At 36.8% G+C, this 21,185-nt stretch overlaps 1 protein-coding gene across 1 annotated transcript in view; it reads right to left on the reverse strand.

Moving 5' to 3' along the window:
* Positions 1-706: 706 nt before the first annotated feature.
* The window catches only part of LOC137401120 (endoplasmic reticulum transmembrane helix translocase-like), a 58,127-nt gene continuing 37,648 nt past the window's right edge, over positions 707-21,185 (reverse strand). The window contains exons 20-25 of the mRNA XM_068087486.1: positions 19,239-19,350; positions 9,600-9,796; positions 8,710-8,852; positions 8,183-8,294; positions 1,574-1,717; positions 707-1,252 (exon numbers count right to left, since the gene is read on the reverse strand). Of these exons, the coding sequence (XP_067943587.1) occupies positions 1,136-1,252; positions 1,574-1,717; positions 8,183-8,294; positions 8,710-8,852; positions 9,600-9,796; positions 19,239-19,350 (825 nt within the window). The 3' untranslated portion in view covers positions 707-1,135. The remainder of the gene's footprint in view (positions 1,253-1,573; positions 1,718-8,182; positions 8,295-8,709; positions 8,853-9,599; positions 9,797-19,238; positions 19,351-21,185) is intronic.

Consider the following 21,185-nt stretch of genomic DNA (forward strand, 5'->3'; position numbering starts at 1 on the left):
CATACTAACAACAAGGCTCCCCATCATCTCATACTAACAACAAGGCTCCCCATCATCTCATACTAACAGCAAGGCTCCCCATCATCTCATACTAACAGCAAGGCTCCCCATCATCTCATGCTAACAACAAGGCTCCCCATCTTCTCATACTAACAACAAGGCTCTCTATCATCTCATACTAACAACAAGGCTCTCTATCATCTCATACTAACAACAAGGCTCCCTATCATCTCATACTAACAGCAAGGCTCCCCATCTTCTCATACTAACAGCAAGGCTTCCCATCATCTCATACTAACAGCAAGGCTTCCCATCATCTCATACTAAGAGCAAGACTTCCCATCATCTCAGACTAACAACAAGGCTCCCCATCATCTCATACTAACAGCAAGGCTCCCCATCATCTCATACTAACAGCAAGGCTCCCCATCATCTCATACTAACAGCAAGGCTCCCCATCATCTCATACTAACAGCAAGGCTTCCCATCATCTCATACTAACAGCAAAGCTCCCGATCATCTCATACTAACAGCAAGGCTTCCCCATCTTCCAATGCTAACCAGATTCCATTTTGTGCACTCTAATAGCTTCCATCTTGAGATGCCCTCTTTGTTTGCCACAAGATCGGAAGGCTTTTATTCTCTCTCCTCAATGTACCTATTTGGATGGCATATATACTTTTCCATCAGAAACTTTACCTTAATTACGTGAGCCTCTTTTATTCTTTTCCACTATTAACATCATCAGCAATGCCACACAAAATTTCAACATAAATTGCACATGTTAGCTTGTGAAATAATACAACAATGTGATAGCTGCAACCTGCCACGATCACAGCCAGTCAAGTTAACTATTTTGCGTAAGGTATTGTAGATACATGTGCATGCAGCGAAAAAGAAAGCAATCTGATTTATTATCCACATACATTCAATTATTTTATAGACAACATAGACTTGAAATGCGTCTGAAGATTGACACAACAGTACCGATAACAAGTAGACCAGTCCCTCTGCTATGTAGCAACATTGCCTATATTGGTGAGCACTTTCAGCCGGACAATACTTGACTCCTTCTTTTACTCTATTTGGCACAGATGAGGTGAGCCCAGCCATGGGCATTCCCTATAGCATTGGTTTACACACTCCAGATATCCTTTTCTTTGGATCTCTCAAAGAGAAATACACATATCTTGTCAGCGATGTAAGCTCCAAGGAAATCGGCTGCGAGGACAGCAACGAGAACATCTCTAAACTGCAATCAGTCACCAGAAAAGATTCTGTTGGCCATTAAGACTGAGCTGTCACTGTAGTGATATTCGTCATACACTAACATCAAACAGCAAGAGCTTGTCGATGCCAGCAAGACAACATTCAATCTGACTTTACTTTTATATGTATAAGTCTAATACATAAGATAGTCACAAATCAGGCTATTCTGAAGAGAAAAACTATGCAATGTTGGTTAGTGTCTTTGAAAAACACAATTTTGATGGTAGCTTAAAAAATTTAATTTTGAAATACAAGTCTAACTTTGCCATGCAAAGGCTAGTCAAGATGGGGATAGTGTTCTTACGTTAGTGGGTAGCTCGACGAGTTCGAACCACTCGGTAAATTCAGGGCTAAGGCCACTGGCAAGAATGGCTATAGCAGCGCCTGATGTGAGTAAACTATAGAACAGAGGCTTGTTCTCTTGTAAGCCAACCATAAAGGGTCGCCCCTACAACCAGCAGATATAAAGTAGACAATGACTTGATCGACAAATAATACAAGTATCTGTCTTTGCTCAGGTCTTCAAGCACGTGGGCAGTGCTGTAGTGAATACCTGTGACACATACCTGTGACAGATACCTGTGACACATACCTGTGACAGATACTTGTGACAGATACCTGTGACACATACCTGTGACAGATGCCTGTGACACATACCTGTGACAGATACCTGTGGCAATTACCTGTGATGTATACCTGTGAAAGATACCTGTGACGTATACCTGTGACAGATACCTGTTAGACCTAGGCGGGTTATAGTGAGTAGATATATTACTAATGATGAACCATACATACTATGTCCATCAAAAATATGCTGTTTTGAAATTAAATCATATGATTCTTTTGTAAAACTAAAATATGTTTTTAGTTTTACAAAAGCTCTCCAAATATCTGAGCCGAAATATAACACGACATAACATGTTTAATTAATATAAGGAGGGAGAGGGGGGTAAAAAACCTAGACAGCACATTCACTGCCCGTGGCATACAACCAAAAGGTTATTGTAGGCCCGCACTATACAAAACAGCTGGTCCAAAATAAATATAACCAAAAGGATATCGTAGGCCCGCACTATACAAAACAGCTGGTCCAGAATAAATATAACCAAAAAAATATCGTAGGCCTGCACTATACAAAACAGCTGGTCCAGAATGAATATAACCAAAAGGATATCGTAGGCCCGCACTATACAAAACAGCTGGTCCAGAATAAATATAACCAAAATGATATCATAGGCCTGCACTAAACAAAACAGCTGGTCCAGAATAAATATAACCAAAAGGATATCGTAGGCCCGCACTATACAAAACAGTTGGTCCAGAATAAATATAACCAAAAGGATATCGTAGGCCCGCACTATACAAAACAGATGGCCCAGAATAAATATAACCAAAAGGTTATCGTAGGCCTGCACTATACAAAACAGTTGGCCCAGAATGAATACAACCAAAAGGTTATCGTAAGCCCGCACTATACAAAACAGCTGGCCCAGAATGGATGAATCGTGACACTCTTGCCTCACATGAAGAAGGAAATCGGCAAACACTTTTTTGTTGTTCAGGTTATAAACTATAGCAAATTGCAACTTCCATTTATCAGGTGAACTCTTTAACCACTTCAAATCTTTCAAATTGCTTATAATACGGTAATTACCTCAAATAAGACATGGGAAAAATAGGAGTAAATACCACATTAATTATAAAAACTTAATGAGTAACAAGATTAACCCCAACTGTTGAAGCAACAATGATCAGGCTTTGAAACACAGAGTTTGGTAAATTCAAGCTAAACATATACAGACAACCAATCAGCAATTTTTTTCTCAACTGTTTATAGCCATTGTCTTGGATTCATGTCCTTAAAAGGGTTCAAGCCTCTTTTTTAATCAGTGTTCACATAGTATGAATGTATGAACGCTAGAATAACATAGTATGAACGCTAGTATAACATAGTATGAATGCTAGTATAACATAGTATGAACGCTAGAATAACATAGTATGAACGCTAGTATAACATAGTATGAACGCTAGTATAGCATAGTATCAACGCTAGTATATCATAGTATGAACGCTAGTATAACATAGTATGAACGCTAGTATAACATAGTATCAACGCTAGTATAACATAGTATGAACGCTAGTATAACATAGTATCAACGCTAGTATATCATAGTATGAATGCTAGTATAACATAGTATGAACGTTAGTATAACATAGTATGAACGCTAGTATAACATAGTATGAACGCTAGTATAACATAGTATGAACGCTAGTATAACATAGTATGAACGCTAGTATAGCATAGTATCAACGCTAGTATATCATAGTATGAACGCTAGTATAACATAGTATGAACGCTAGTATAACATAGTATGAACGCTAGTATAACATAGTATGAACGCTAGTATAACATAGTATGAACGCTAGTATATCATAGTATGAACGCTAGTATAACATAGTATGAACGCTAGTATAACATAGTATGAACGCTAGTATAACATAGTATGAACGCTAGTATAACATAGTATGAACGCTAGTATAACATAGTATGAACGCTAGTATAACATAGTATGAACGCTAGTGTGTACAAACATCTAGTCAATCTGGCCACCTAATAACATAGTATCAACGCTAGTGTGTACAAACATTTAGTCCATCTGGCCACCTAATAACATAGTATCAACGCTAGTGTGTACAAACATTTAGTCAATCTGGCCACCTAATAACATAGTATGAACGCTGGTGTGTACAAACATTTAGTCAATCCGGCCACTTAATATTCCCACCATATCTGACGCAAACTGTGCTGTTGTAAACGACTTGAGCTGCACCTGCTACCATTGATGAAGTGCATTTGTTTCAAAACATTGAATATGCTATGCTATCTACCCTTTTGCTCCCTGCCTGGTTACCGCCTATTTACACACCACATCATCAGTTAGGTGCGCCTCATGATAATGGAGAAGGTTATAAGGTAGAAAACCATCTAGAGTTTGTTTTCTCAATACTGTCAAGGTAGGCACTAACTATATCATAGTTTGCAATACACTCATCTCAAACCTATTCATAGGGTAACCCGGTTCAGAAAAAGTGACGCGCCTGTTGATCACAATTTGTTCTCGCTTATACAAAATGGCTGATCTCCAGGACTCATGAACGCAGTTTACATTGCTCCGCGACTTTGCTAATACTTGCTACAGCAGAAAGTTTATCCCTTGCTATCTGCCATTTCCAAGTGTCATACTCTGACACACTAAAGTATTTGCATCTCGTTTTCAAATTGTTACTTCAAACCATGCCGACTAGACAGAGTTTTTCACAGTAAAAAAATTATGCGTTCCATATGGAAATGCATCAGCGCAACCATAACAAATGATTTCATCATGCACGGATATTAAGTTATGCATGATATTAAGTTATGAAATGATATTGAAAATTTGCCATATAATTTTTCAGGTGTGGATACACATTTTTGCCCCACTTCTTGACAGCCTCAAGATCTTTTAGCCTAAAATGCCGCCATGCTGTTTTGAATAAAGAACCATCTTTAGATTTTTGGAGTAAACACTCGATCTTTCAGAAAAAAAATCATATCATTTGACACTAAGATCTTGCAGCGTGAAAACACTAAACTTTTCTTGACCACACAAATCCAGTGGTCTCACCTCAAATAGAATATCTTTTACAAACCCAACACATGATATCTCAGGGAGCTACAAAATGTGATGTCTAATAAGTACAGATGAAGCTGCATATTGCCTAGGGTAACACAGCTTGTAAATATTATCTTATGAAAACATGTGATGTTGACCAGAATTACCTCCAAAAACCAGAAAAAATAACAGCAATAAACTGAGGCGGAAAATCAGGTATTAAATGATGATGTATTGACTATACTCCCTAAATGACTGATTGTGTATTGATTATATTCACTAAGTGACTGATGATGTATTGATTATATTCACTAAGTGACTGATGATGTATTGATTATATTCACTAAGTGACTGATGGTGTATTGATTATATTCACTAAGTGACTGATGATGTATTGATTATATTCACTAAGTGACTGATGATGTATTGATTATATTCACTAAGTGACTGATGATGGTGAGATGATTTTGAGTAAGGAACAAAGAGGAATTTGTGAGATACAGAACTGGTGCTTATATACGCATCCCACCAGCTATCCAGTCTAAAGGTACAGCCACATGTAACGATTTTTTTAGTCCGAAATCACGAAATGAGCCATAAACACAGAGTTATTCAGCCGAAATTCACAGAATTGTCTGAGCTGCGCATGCACACCGAAGTCGTCGACGAAACGCTTTTAATTGGCTAAACAAATTATTAGCGAGCACGATTCTAGCAGCTTTTACAATTTGTATAGTCTAAGACACGTTTTACGACATACAATAAAAGTAGCAGCGCAATTTGACATAGTACATATGATGCAATTGCCTAGATTGCGCTATCGTTGATTCTTTATCATTTGGACACTATGACTACAAATCGTTTCTTTTTTAATAATAAAAATTTCTTTTTAGCAGCAAATGTTCCGTTGTAAAAAGAGTTGCCATCTTTAGTGCAATCAAGTCAGTTGCATTGTATTGTAGAGGACAGAGATTTGTACATATCGATTGTTTATACTTATTATATTCATATTAGTGGTAGAACTTGCCTGACTGTATAGACTTGCCCGAACTTCCCTTGTATTATGTAATCTCAGATTTATCATATGTGTGTACTCTTATATAACCTGGTGCAATTTTTTGTGTGACATAAGTAGAATAATGGGCGGAGTCATACCGCTATATAAGCCAGTGCACGAGTTGCACTGGCGTGCTTGATATCACTCGATCTTGTGTATGCATGTTTCTAAGCTATCATAAATAAAACTACTATACTCTAGGACACTTATGTATTCGCTTCATCTAACTTTCGTGTTTTCGCGGAGTCATCCTCTCGCCAAAATTTCATGTGCGAAACTAAACTATCATAACGAACGAGTGAAAACACGAAATTAAATAGCTTTGTTCATTGATAGGCCTGTATTCACTGGTTGCAAGTTGAGGCTGCTAATGTTAGGCGACTAGTTATGAACACCTAGGGGTGTGGAAGGGGCGGTGTAAGCCCCTAACAGGTTTCTCTCATGTAGGGCCTCAGCCGGGCCTCTCATGTGAAGTTTTAAAAATTTTTATCGGAGAGTATCATCATTTTTCTATTTTATGAGATTTGTTTTGTTTTAGGTGATGTGACTGACGAGACGTTTTTAAATTAAAATAGGCAAAACTTGACCGCAGTTAAGACAAAAAGACATCTTTTTCTTTTGAGCATTTTAACAAAGACCAATTTTGTGGATTTTATTTTAAGTTCATTCGGAGGTTTTTACGCTTTCGATGGGTCATGGCCAAGCGGGTGTTTGATAAAACTTGATCTTTTGCAAACCTTGGCGGCAAAATATTCTTGTTAACGACTTTTATAAAGGTGATGATGATGATGATAATCATGACGCCTAAGAACTACTAAAAGTTGATGTTTGTTTCTATGGCTTGGATTGAAGTGATATTCTACAGCGACAAAAACTGTGTCCATGGCCGTTGGGCAAATAACTTTTCGAATAAATGATGTTGAGGTCGAGTTATCTGAAGAAATTTATCATTGCGTTGGAACTGATCAAACAAATCCGTTCGAGTTAATCTTGTGTTTGAGACGAAATGTTACATTTTATCCGAGGGCGAGTTATCCGAGTTTGAATGTGCTTAGTCGTGAAAAATTCCCAAAAAGTTGGGGCGGCTCAGCCGGCCAGCCGCCTCAGGGAATACGGGCCTGTAATGATAGTCCAAGAAACAAATGGCAGCAAGCGATCAAATTGCATTATCGACCTTGCCCACACCATTCTACCTGCGGTTCCCAATTACAAACTAGTCCAAAATTGAAATTTTTTTATCGGTGAACTGAACCTGAAGAATCTAATTATGTTTGTTCCACTGCATTTATTTTCACATCACTATATTTTCGCACTCATCAGAGCTGCGAAATTAAGTTGCTGCGAAATTTTACTCGGTATGCTACTCACGAAACTAAATACTAGCAAAATATAAGTGTCCTAGGGTACTCGCAGAACTGATTATATTGATGCTTGCCTGGTTGGCTCAACAGTTGCAGAAACAGGCTCATTCTAAACATCAGACGGAACTGCCAGGCTGGCTCTATAGGGCTAGGGATTGATCCACAGCTTTATCCAGACTTGATCGGGTATGCCATGGCATGAGAAATCAAGTCCTAGAGCGAGCTGCTAGTGGATCTAGACTAGCCTGATATAGGGACCTAAAGGGCAGGCCAGATTGGTTTCGAAGTCAGCCTGACTACCAGGTACTTATCATGGACTGACTTGACCACCCTTGGGCGCATCAAGCAGGCCTCGGATAAGGCAGACCAGTAGCTCAGGTTACGTCTCCCTTATTAGTGAAGAAAAGCTGACTCAGCTACCGGAGTCAGTCCTTCACAGTATTTACTATGGCAAATCGCGTTAGAATTTTCTTGCATATCGTGTTATGTGCCTCGGACTTTATAAACTGCAAAAGCTGCTAGAATCTTTCTCGCAAATAATTTGTTTAGTCAATTAAAAGCGTTTCGTCAACGATTTCAGTGTGCATGCACAGCTCAAACAATTTTGTTTAAATTTGGAAGAATATTTCTGAATAATTTCATTTATTTCGGTCACAACGAACAAAGAAATCATTACGTGTGGCGGTACCTTAAAAGCCTTACAGTCTACATGAGTCAGTCATCAACTACTTCCTCTAAGCAATCCGGAGAAATCAATGGTAAAATCAATGCCATATCTGAAGTACTCTATCTGTTAAGGCATGCCACAAACTTCCATGAGTCACACACTCTATACAACATACTTTGTAATTAACAGCGACTGTAGACAACTGCAGACTCATGGATATCAGATACATGGTAGAGTTGAGCAAATTCGGCTCAAACTTCTTTTCCAAATCCAAAAATTCTTCTTCCCTACAACAATAAGTACAGTTTGATTACTTTTGATTCGCTATTCTTATCAACCAATGAGCACTCAATAACATGATGTAATCAAGTTATTAACCATAGATTGTAACCATAGATTACACGACACAAAAAGTATAAACTGCTTAAACAATTCAAAGGTCAAATATTGATCAAGGCCAAACAGTGACAGCATATGTAAGAATAACAGTGAATGGCGTCCAGGTCAAATTTCTATTGAACAAGCTGTTGACAAAAAGTTGCTGGTTGGTAAGGGATGATTGGTGTTTAGAAAAAAAGAGAGATAAAGCTGGCATAAAAGACATAAAAATAACTGATTGTTGATTAGACGATTTAGCCAAAAATGACTGTCGAAAGCTGTAAACAATGCCTAAGCGTAATATAGTTTAGAAAATGTGATTACCTAGGAGGCATACGAGCATGCGCCTGTTGGGATAGATATACAAGGCTGCAGAAATGTACAGCAAACTGTGAGGCGACGGAGGAAATGGTATACATATTGAAGATATTGGTGAGAGGTCTCTTCTCAGAAAGTGTCTTTAATGGCTGTAACAAGTGACAAGAGAAATCAGGTCAGCTTCCACATTCAGTCAAGTTTACCGGTACTCAGCTGCCCATAGGAAAAAGGTCTCATGTATGGGGAGCCGCCACTCCCAAGTGTCTTTACTTAATTTTACAACAATCGGAGCCACTGGAGCATTCAGGAACTTAGAAGGCCAGCTTCAGGCATTGACTACTAATAGTCTACTGCCTGAGTAGCTTTACGCTAACTTTTTTTCAACTCATTGGTCAAGTTCAAGTGAGTACTGAAATTTGAGCAACAAAATATTTTTCATCATCATTGTTACAGAGCTAATAGTATAGCTAATAGCATAGTCTACATAGAGATCATTGTTACAGAGCTAAGAGTATAGCTAATAGCCTAGTCTACATAGAGATCATTGTTACAGAGCTAAGAGTATAGCTAATAGCGTAGTCTACATAGAGATCATTGTTACAGAGCTAAGAGTATAGCTAATAGCGTAGTCTACATAGAGATCATGTTACAGAGCTAAGAGTATAGCTAATAGCGTAGTCTACATAGAGATCATTGTTACAGAGCTAATAGTATAGCTAATAGCGTAGTCTACATTGAGATCATGTTACAGAGCTAAGAGTATAGCTAATAGCGTAGTCTACATAGAGATCATGTTACAGAGCTAATAGTATAGCTAATAGCGTAGTCTACATTGAGATCATGTTACAGAGCTAAAAGATTATGTAGTCCACATTCAAAGTATTAAAACGACTCACACTTGATCGGGAAATAAAGAGAAAGCAGCCAGCGAGAAGAAGACCCTGCATGGTTGCCTGGGTGTCACTGAACTTGATGCCGTCGAGAAAGAGAACACTCTGGGTGTAAGCAAGAACAAGGGCATTCAGTGCGAGGATCTTGAACATTTGTAGCGTTGTCACCAGCGTACACCTGCCTTGCTTTATTATATGACAAACTACAAAACAACAATGTCAGGACCACTTACAAGTACATGTCTAACACTCTGACTACTCTGTCTACTCTATCTACTAATCACAGGTCAACCAAATTTATTCTCATTAGTTGTCTCCCTGACCTAATAAATAACCTACTATTTGCTCTACTAGCTAATCTATGGATGAATCTATGAATGACAATCCTAAATAAATAATAAAATGAGTTATAATCTCTAACCTCCATTTCAATTAGACTTGGGATAAATACTTTCATGCCTGTCACCATCTACATTCGACTTTGGCTTGAGGTCTAATGCTAGCAACTTTCAAAATCGATTCAAAACAATTTTATAAGGGTGGTCGAAATAAGTAGTGAATTTCAGTTGAATGTTAAAGGTTGACATGCAACAAAATTCACATTACAGTTATTTGGTATCAAAAGATTCACCATGTCTTACTCTGTTGTTTTGTAGGTGCCAAATGTGTGCAAAAGTGATAACAAGCTCTTAAAAGCTCAAAAACGAAAAGCCACCGTAGATTGGAATCTATTTATTTATCTGACGTAGTTTGGTTATTGTCTTGTCACGTGATGTTCTCACGTGAATTGAAAGGCCAATAAAAAGCTCAATTATAAACTTATCGTAGCACTAGTTTATGACAAACACTTCGGGTTTTACCGAAGATCCCGTATCAAATATAGATGCTCGCTACTTTACAGTTTTGTTTCGGTTTGGTCTAATCGGCAAGTCGTAATCTGATCATGTGACTCAATACATCGCAAATAATTTTTGCAGCACTTTTCGATTATCACAGGTGTCCAACAGGCTCGTCATGATTATCATACAATGATATGTACTCCTTCGAAGTAAAGTTAAAAAATTAAATGAATTTTTACGGTAAGTTATAAGATATCACTGCTAAAAGTGACAGCATTACAAAGACGATAAAACAGACGCGTAAGAACAATAGACATGGTTTTATTAAATGCGTGAAGTATATTTGTGAAAATATTTCGACGAATGAGGTTGCATGAAAGTGTAAACAGAAACCATCTACCACAACTATGTCAAATTTAAGCCGTTTTGGAAAGAGAATCCAAACTACGAGGGTCTCGTGTGGCTGCGATTAACTGTTCGTTTTTTAGCTTTTAAGAGCTTGTAATAACATTCCCACATATTTTTCACCTACAACACAACGGATTAAGACATGGTGAATCTTTTGATATCAAATAACTGTAATGTGAATTTTGTTGCAAGTCAAACTTTAAGTTTATAAGAAGAGGACTGAGGTGGAACAGATGTTGGGGATAGTGGGCACCTAAATATTATATTTTATAAACATTGCCTCCATTCCTTATTGGTCGTACCATTTATAGTTTAAAACCAAGAACTAGGTTTATTTCTCCAACTTCCTCCCTTACCAGGTTTGTAACTAGGAGAAAGGAAAACAGCTACTTGTATATATTTGAAATAATTTAACTGCACACTTCTAGACTAGCATCGTTACAGTTACAAGCGGATAAGTTATAATATTTTAACATGACGCCTTCAGTTTCACTTCCACTGTGAAATATTTAAATTATAAATTGGTATCAAAACTACATACACACATGTTAATATACAAGTATGTATGTTAATATACATACATGTATTTTAACTAAATAAAGGTCTTCCAGACCTCTCAGAAGATCTTATGAAAAAATGACTTTCACCTCATTCTAAAGCTAGCTCATAGCCTCATACTAGATATATACGTAAGTAACTCCAAGTTCCGCCAGTAATATGATCAGTCTAGCAAAATGATGCAACACCTGAAAGAGGACACTCGTTTGAACTCACTGCTCTGCTACAGCACAGTTATTGTTATTAGCGTGCATTAGCAAGCCGCTGTTTGGCTTGCATTGACAAGGTCAACAAATCTATTGCATTTATGCTAAAGTTATTATGATTCATGTTCTTTTTGGGTTTTAATAAAATTTGGTTATGCTTAAAAATATGAAAGCTTTTTGGCATTTGATTCCAGATATAATATTTCTAAACCATGGTAGGCATTAAACCGCTAACTGTGTCATAGCCTAAGGTGTACTAAGAAATAAGGGCAATAGAGCAATACATACAGCATGATGCAATAGGAATCCTATAAGCCATACTAGTTTCGCGGGTGCCAGAACAGTTCAACATGATGCTAATAAATAATCTGTAGTGCATTCATCAATTGGCTATCTCATGTTTGACCGTTCAATATGTGCATGCTATTTAATCAATGCCGTAGACAGTCATAAAGCTAGCGTTGGGAGCAAAATCTACATAGCAATGAACTGAGCTGGTTATTTATTTAAAACCTTGCACGTCAGCCGAGTGTCCCAAGACAAATCCACCCTCACATAAACAAATCACAATAACAATATATTCCTGAATGATGCATATGAATGATGCATATTTGACATACGCTATCGACCAACCAAATGATCCCTAGAGAAAATCCTTGCAAAATACACCCGGTGGCCTATGAACTTGTTGGAGGACGAATCTCTCTAACACATAACTAGATAATGCCAGTAAAATCAACCAATGGCTGATGGTACTCGGTGAACTATTTTACTCAGTTATGTTCTCCTACCGAAGACCGCATCTTATATCCAGCATCTATAGGATATCTGGTTTATGCAAATCTGCGCTAGATCAAGTACTAAGCCACTTTTGCTCCTTAACAAAACTCTACGACCTAATAGAACCTCAATTATAAATAATACCTTAAACAGAGCTCGATTACCAGCACCATTGCGGGTAATGGTGCTGGTAATGGTGCTGGTAATGGTGCTGGTAATGGCATAGACCTATTAACTATACTAGACTGGGCAATGCCAAGCTACGGTGTCCTACATAAATAGCCACATTCTTCGCGACGTAACGTCAACGCTTTGTTCACTTGCAGCTGGTCAGGTAAGTGAGTCATCATTGTTTACATTGAAAGAATGGCAGAGACAGCTTTGTTGCTACATGTAATTTGACATAACTACTAAAGTACACAAGATATTGGTTTAAAATTTTAGATGCAAAGCTTATACACTATGCATTTCCTACCCTGCAAATTTGTAAACATAAAATTGAATATTTCATATGTAAAGTGCCAGTAAAAATGTATATTGATCTATTCAAAAAATATTGCAAAATTATCAATGTTGCCCTATGCTATGGGCTAACATGTCCGATAGCTAGGTGTACAAATTGATTTCAAAGGCATACACACTGGTACATCGTACACTGATCGCAGTTGCCATGAACATAAATGTTGGGTCTTAGGTGTTATGCAAACAGCATCAGAAAAATCATAGAAAACAAACGACAAATGGTACACTTTCCTAGACATATTGTGACAGGCTACACATGACTAAAGACGACCAGTCGGCTGAGCTTTGATCTAAGATTACTCTTGTTAGCTGCTACCTTTGTAGCCTCATAGTGAATTCTAATTCTGACATATCTGGATGTGATAGTTTTAATTAACGCTGCGCTGTGACTTGAGCATGGAAATTCCTGATGCAAATTGCTTTGTAAAACCAATGAAAGAGTCTTCGTGACTACCAGCTTGTGTATGTCTGCAGTGATTCCTTGTAAGTTGACACACTGCCATATGATCTGTTCTGAGCCTAGACATATCTTTGTGATGACAGGATGAGGTGTAAACAGACCAACTCCATATTTTACACTGATTAGTATCGCATCATCCCTGGTGCGTAAACCTGGAGAGGAGGCTATAAAGCTGGTGCAGTCATTGCAGTTGAGTTTTAAGCTCCGTACCACATAACCTGCTAAATAAATATCATATGTTAATATTATTATAAAAAGTGTATGTATCAACCGTAAAATAAATTTACCTACATCTCACTGATTTGCTGCAGTATTATTTCAAGCCACTCTGCTACCTGTATATCTGTTCTATACACTAACAATAAGTGAAAGTAGCTAATACCAAAATACATGTACATACCTAAATCATGTACCACAATATGGGCAGTCATGCAGTTTAGCACATGCAGCAAGGCAGCAATGTGTGCCAGATCTCTTGTTTTGTAGAAAATTTGGAGGAATCGGTTGTATTTACCTACCGATGTACTCCATTATGTCCGAGACAGATTTTGACAGATCAATTTCCAGCCGTTTGCTTGATTCCAAATAATCATGGAAGTTATCGTCACTTTCTACATGAATTTTTCTTCGTTTAGATGAGAGAAGTAGGGAGCAGGAGCCATCTGAGCTATCACAATCAAGACAGTTAGCACTCTGCTAGGTGTGATGTCTGTTTTCACTAGTCGAGCTTTCAGTGCAGATTTGAAGCTACAGACATCTGGATTAGTGGTGAAACCTCCCTTGGCCCGAATCTTTGAGGGCAGTGTTTCTATATGCTCCTGTCCAAGCTTGTACAGAAGTAGATACTTGGCCTCGCTAAATGTTTGAAAAATTTAATTCCCTATTCTAAGGTACGAGGTACGCTTATGTAGAGGGTCGGGAATGATCTCTTCAGATTGCTTGGCGGCTGTTGGCTCTTCATAGCAAAGTGAAGGTTCCAGGACTGGCTCATCTCGGTCTGGTGGAGATGATTTAGATAGTGTTGGTCGGCATAACAGTCAGCTATGCTTTAGTTGAGTCGGTTGTAAATATTTTGGCAGAGAATCAAATACCCTTGGTACAGCAGTAGGCTTTAGTATGGCAGCCATCGTCAGACCAAGAGGTCTGCAGGAGATCACTGCCGAGCGCAGAGTATTTGGAAGGCATCCAGTCTTTACATTTCACGGCGTCTATCCACTTGTTACATATGTCGCGGTATTTTTCTTCCGATGGAAAGGTCTGGAAACTGAGTTAACTGTCTTTTGCTGGAGTATTAGAACAACCAAATGCACAGCAAAAATTTTTACTCTTGTCCTGCAAAATAATCAGGAAATAATTGCATTCTTATACTCATAATCATATTATGAGTATATTATCATATACTCATAACTCATATATTCATAATCATATTATGAGTATATTATCATATACTCATAACTCATATGTTCATAATCATATTATGAGACCATCATAAAGTAAAAATCTTTTCGTTGGGTTTAACTACCCTTCTAAATATAGCACAGCCATCACCATACTCATTTACTAGCCTATGTCCACCTGCCATGGTGATGAAAAACTTCATGAAATGGGCAACACTTCGTCTACTTCGCGGTTGGCACCTCTTTGTGCGAAGCAACTTTTCAAATATTAGTGCCAGCAATGAACTATAAGAAAACATTTTGGAAAAAACTATTATTTGTATGCATATCTCGGAAAAATCCGCAAGATTTCTTGCTCTTCATATCTAGGTACCTCTCACAACACACTTGATAACAATTGGAGTAAAATTTACCTTCGAATCATTTCCAGTGCTGGTAGTTGCTCCACTCTCCATGGCTTCCTACTTGAAACTATGGCCTGGACTAGGCAAAGTGAACAAAGCAACAAAGTGAACATAAACCTATTTTCTGATGCTGTTTGCATAACACCTAAGACCCAACATTTATATTCATGGCAGACTGCAATCAGTGTACGATGTACCAGTGTGTATGCCTTTGAAATCAATTTGTACACCTAGCTATCTGACATGTTAGCCCATAGCATAGGGCAACATTGATAATTTTGCAATATTTTTTGAATAGGTCAATATACATTTTTACTGGCACTTTACAAATGAAATATTCCACTTTATGTTTACAAATTTGCAGGGTAGGAAATACATAGTGTATAAGCTTTGCATCTAAAATTTTAAACCAATATCTTGTGTACTTTAGTAGTTATGTCAAATTACATGTAGCAACAAAGCTGTCTCTGTCATTTTTTCAATGTAAACAATGATGACTCGCTTGCCTGACCAGCTGCAAGTGAACAAAGCGTTGACGTTACGCCGTGAAGAATGAGACTATTTAAGTAGGACACAATGCTGAGCCGTGATGCATTGGATTGCCCAGTCTAGTATAGTTAATAGGTCTATGGGTAATGGTGAGAGTAACCGTAAAATACAGTTATTCTCAGTCCACCTACGCCAAAAGTGTAAGAGTTGTTGTCTCATTTACTTTATTTACGCAAAATATAATAATATTATCCGCTAAAAACAAGAAAAAAGTATAGAGATGACGACTCATTATACAATAGCATGGCTAGTCAAGGTGCCCGTGTAAGAAGTCGCAACTTAATGCAGCACGGACACTGTCAGTGAGTCAAGCAGCTACTTTTTGAGAGATACTCCAAATCTATTTACATTGCTAATCTCTCTGATATAGACTGGTGGAGAGTTTCATGCAACGAAAAGCGACATGTCTCTGGCCACACACAGACAGGAAATTGAGTGGTCTAATTGATAGCTCAGAGTTGCAAGAAGCGTAGTATGTATGTAGTATGGAATGTCGGATGTTTGTGAAATAAAACACAAACTTCGATTCTGTTAATATTGTCTTGGGTTTGTAGCTGACGCATTACCCAAGCTTCAAGGTAATATATACATACCCAAGCTTCTAGGCAGGACCTCACATACAATATAACATAAGGTCGATTGACGGGACATCAGATACAATGTGATGTAAGATTGATTGGGGGACATCACATACAATGTAACGTAAGGTTGACTGGGTGGGACATCACATACAATGTACCGTAATATTGACTGGTGTTCTTCTAGTGAGATAACTTTTAGTATAGTACAGTAATACTTCAACTTACGAGTGCTCCAACGTACGAGAAACTTGAGATACGAGCCAGCTTTCAAGCACGTTTTAGCACTAACATACGAGCCATGTTTGAGATACGAGCACTTGAGTCAGTTGCCAAGTATGCCGGAGGTGTTTTATGAGAACAGCATCACTATGTATTTTTCAACTGCTCAGGTTATACTGTTGTACTGTGTTTTTGTGCACGATTTTCTGTGCAGAATTATGTGAATTAAAAGTACTGTGCGCAGACCGAAAGTTTGCCAGTAAAATGAAAGATATTACAAAGAAAAAGCAAATGATAACAGTCGATATTAAACGGAAAAATATTGAAAAATATGCGAAATGTGTATGTGTGATTCAGCTAGCTCGGCAATATGACAGAAATACATTCATAATTATCAAACAGAAGGATTATATTCAGAGCATTTAGTTCGCAAAAGGACTAACCATAGTTTCTAAACGATGCAGCGATCTTCACGACCGCTGATGGCATTGGACAAACAATTGGCCGGTGACAGCGTAACTGAAACGATGCTATGTGAAAAGGTCGGCGCTATCTATCCAAACTGTTTAATAGACATTCGTACAAGTTGGCTAGTGGTCGTGCGTTAACCATTTGTGGCGACACCTGTGTTCGTCCTAATCGCAACATGTTGCAAGGGCGACAAAGGCAAACGTCCTTAGATAGGTTTATCTTAAAACGGCCGGCTAGTCGTGAAAGCGAAAAAAAGGAAACATTTCTCGCTAACCAGCGAGAAATTTCAAACTAGGAACGCGGAAGAAAATTTAATTACGTTTAGTTGACAATGAGAGTTTGCTTTTTGGTTTGCTTGTAAGTTTGTCTTTTAACACTTTGATAAAATCCAAATTTACCAAAGTCACCTGTTGTAACGAAGGATAACTTATATCTCCCTCCCTGGCAGTGTTAACTGCTATTGTATGTATTTAATTTTACATTTTAATTAATCACATTTCCTTGCATTGTTTTTTATTTGTTGCTTTTTGAAAACATGTACTACGTAAGGACAATAACCAACATGTTCTTTCTGTTATAATATCTTGTTTTGAGTGTTTTATTTGATTTTTTAGAGTATGGAAACCAATCAATATATATTTAATTGTTCTATATATAAATGAATTGCACCAACATGCGAGTAAATTTACATACGAGCTCAGTCTCGGAACGCATTAAGCTCGTAAGTTGAAGTATGACTGTAATGTAATAGTGATTTGATGTTAAGGTCACCGGTGATAACATGATTTTCCACTCTTCCTATGCCAGTGGCCAGAAACATGTCTAAACCACTAAGGAACACACCAACATCCGATGAGGGAAAACGACAAAGAGAAGTTAAATAGTATGACGCCCCTCAGCACTAGCCATATTTTCATACATCCAAGTTTTTATGAATTGCCAATAAACATGTTATATTACCCCAATTATAAGAAAAAACACCAATCAGATCTTGTTTCTTTACTATAATTGTTGTTTCAAATTCAAAATTTCCCTTATAAGAATAGGTGACTACTTTTGATAATGTTGTGTATCATGTGAGCGAGATGCAAGCTATGCACATTATACAAAAGCTTATAAAGTTGAGATAAGCGCATGTATGTTAAATTAACTTGATCTGAAACCCCAGCTCCCACTAGCCATGGAGTGGACCCTGTGGCTACTGACGAAACATCTATATAATCCTTCAAATGAGAAATCTCTGCATGTGTGTCAAAAAGGTGAACTGCCAAAGAGCACATACTGTAATCTTAAATATGTTTAAACCTTAAATATGGGTAAACCTTAAATATGTTTAAACCTTAAATATGGTTAAACCTTAAATATGGTTAAATCTTAAATATGGTTAAATCTTAAATATGTTTAAACCTTAAATATGGTCAACCTTAAATATGTTTAAACCTTAAATATGGTTAACCTTAAATATGGTTAAACCTTAAATATGTTTAAACCTTAAATATGGTTAAACCTTAAATATGGTTAAACCTTAAATATGGTTAAACCTTAAATATGGTTAAACCTTAAATATGGTTAAACCTTAAATATGGTTAAACCTTAAATATGGTTAAACCTTAAATATGTTTAAACCTTAAATATGGTTAAACCTTAAATATGGTTAAACCTTAAATATGGTTAAACCTTAAATATGGTTAAACCTTAAATATGGTTAAACCTTAAATATGGTTAAACCTTAAATATGGTTAAACCTTAAATATGTTTAAACCTTAAATATGTTTAAACCTTAAATATGTTTAAACCTTAAATATGGTTAAACCTAAATATGGTTAAACCTTAAATATGTTTAAACCTTAAATATGTTAAACCTTAAATATGGTTAAACCTTAAATATGTTTAAACCTTAAATATGTTAAACCTTAAATATGGTTAAACCTTAAATATGTTTAAACCTTAAATATGTTTAAACCTTAAATATGGTTAAACCTTAAATATGGTTAAACCTTAAATATGGTTAAACATTAAATATGGTTAAACATTAAATGTGTTAAACCTTAAATATGGTTAAACCTTAAATATGTTTAAACCTTAAATATGGTTAAACCTTAAATATGGTTAAACCTTAAATATGGTTAAACCTTAAATATGGTTAAACCTTAAATATGGTTAAACCTTAAATATGGTTAAAGGCACTGAGGCACAATCCTACCCGCTTTACGATCTTCCTTTAAAATAAGAAATAATAAATGAGCAATACCTGACTGTATGGTAGAGTATTTGGAGGTGAAGGGGGACGCTATGCTAGCATCCCCTAATTTAACAACAGTGTTCTCTAGTTCTTCCATGTCCTCCAGCATCTTCTCCATTCTCTATCAATTATAACAAGCTTGTGATTAATCACACTTTTGAATGTAGAATCATCTAATGAGAGCATTAAGTCTCTTAAACTGACTACTGATATTGCTAGGCAATACAATGCTGGCAGACGTCTACTTCAATAAAAGTATGAGTACAGATTTGAGAAGCGGGTTGACAACTCCTAAATTGTGTCAGTTATTTCACCAAGCACAATCATCAAAGATTGTTTTGCAAGAATTTTGTTCCAACTTGAATCAGATTTTATGAAAATGATTGTAAAACCAGATGGACAAATACGATAAAATGCGAACCAACAATGTCGAAACCCATTCTAAAATTTACTTTGGTGAATTGAAAAAGAAATGACTTGACAAATTTTGTACCAAATTAAAAACAAATGGCCTAAATTCCTACGATCTTCAAAGTACAGTAAACAACTCATGAAATATTTGGCCACATACGATTGCCAAGGAAAAGAATTTACAAATATAATCTGTAGATATGAAAAGCTTACTAACACCAAAATGAGACGGAGTTTAGAGGGAGAGAGAGATTATTTAGTACTATGTAATAACAACTTCTGAAACATTACATACGCACATTTGACTGCTTGAGTTCTTTTACATTTAATCAAGAGATGATCTATGATGACCATTTGATGCCATGAAACAACAGCGGAGGACTACATCAAACCTTTTGTTACAAGCCAAATCTTTGAAATAAGATCCGAAGAATAGATATTGTTCAGATGATACCCTCAATAACAGACAAATCTGAGTGCTTTTCATTCCAAATTAAACTATTCTCTGGTTTTATCAGACTTCCTGCCTACAGATGCCACTTCTCAGGTTTTATCAGACTACCTGCCTACTGATGTCACTTTTCAGGTTTTATCAGACTACCTGCCTACAGATGTCACTTCTCATGTTTTATCAGACTACCTGCCTACAGATGTCACTTCTCAGGTTTTATCAGACCACCTGCCTACTGATGTCACTTCTCAGGTTTTATCAGACTACCTACCTACAGATGTCACTTCTCAAGTTTTATCAGACTACCTGCCTACTGATGTCACTTCTCAGGTTTTATCAGACTACCTACCTACAGATGTCACTTCTCAAGTTTTATCAGACTACCTGCCTACTGATCTCACTTGAAGTTGCCATTCACCATTGAGAAACTAGCTGATCAAAGATCTCAGAAGGCAAAGATAGAATAGAACTAGACTAAAAATAGTGTCCGCTTTCCAATGTCAAGGAAATAATTTAAGCAGCCAATAACTGTCAACTATGTCAACTGAAACAAACACCTAAGAGTATGCTAATAACACCTAAGAGTATGCTAATAACACCTAAGAGTATGCTAATAACACCTAAGAGTATGCTAATAACACCTAAGAGTATGCTAATAACACCTAAGAGTATGCTAATAACACCTAAGAGTATGCTAATAACACCTAAGAGTATGCTAATAATACCTAAGAGTATGCTAATAACACCTAAGAGTATGCTAATAACACCTAAGAGTATGCTAATAACACCTAAGAGTATGCTAATAATACCTAAGAGTATGCTAATAACACCTAAGAGTATGCTAATAACACCTAAGAGTATGCTAATAACACCTAAGAGTATGCTAATAACACCTAAGAGTATGCTAATAATACCTAAGAGTATGCTAATAACACCTAAGAGTATGCTAATAACACCTAAGAGTATGCTAATAATACCTAAGAGTATGCTAATAATACCTAAGAGTATGCTAATAACACCTAAGAGTATGCTAATAACACCTAAGAGTATGCTAAAAACACCTAAGAGTATGCTAATAACACCTAAGAGTATGC

This window comes from Watersipora subatra, chromosome 7 (assembly GCF_963576615.1).
Source record: "Watersipora subatra chromosome 7, tzWatSuba1.1, whole genome shotgun sequence".
Lineage (NCBI taxonomy): Eukaryota > Metazoa > Bryozoa > Gymnolaemata > Cheilostomatida > Watersiporidae > Watersipora > Watersipora subatra.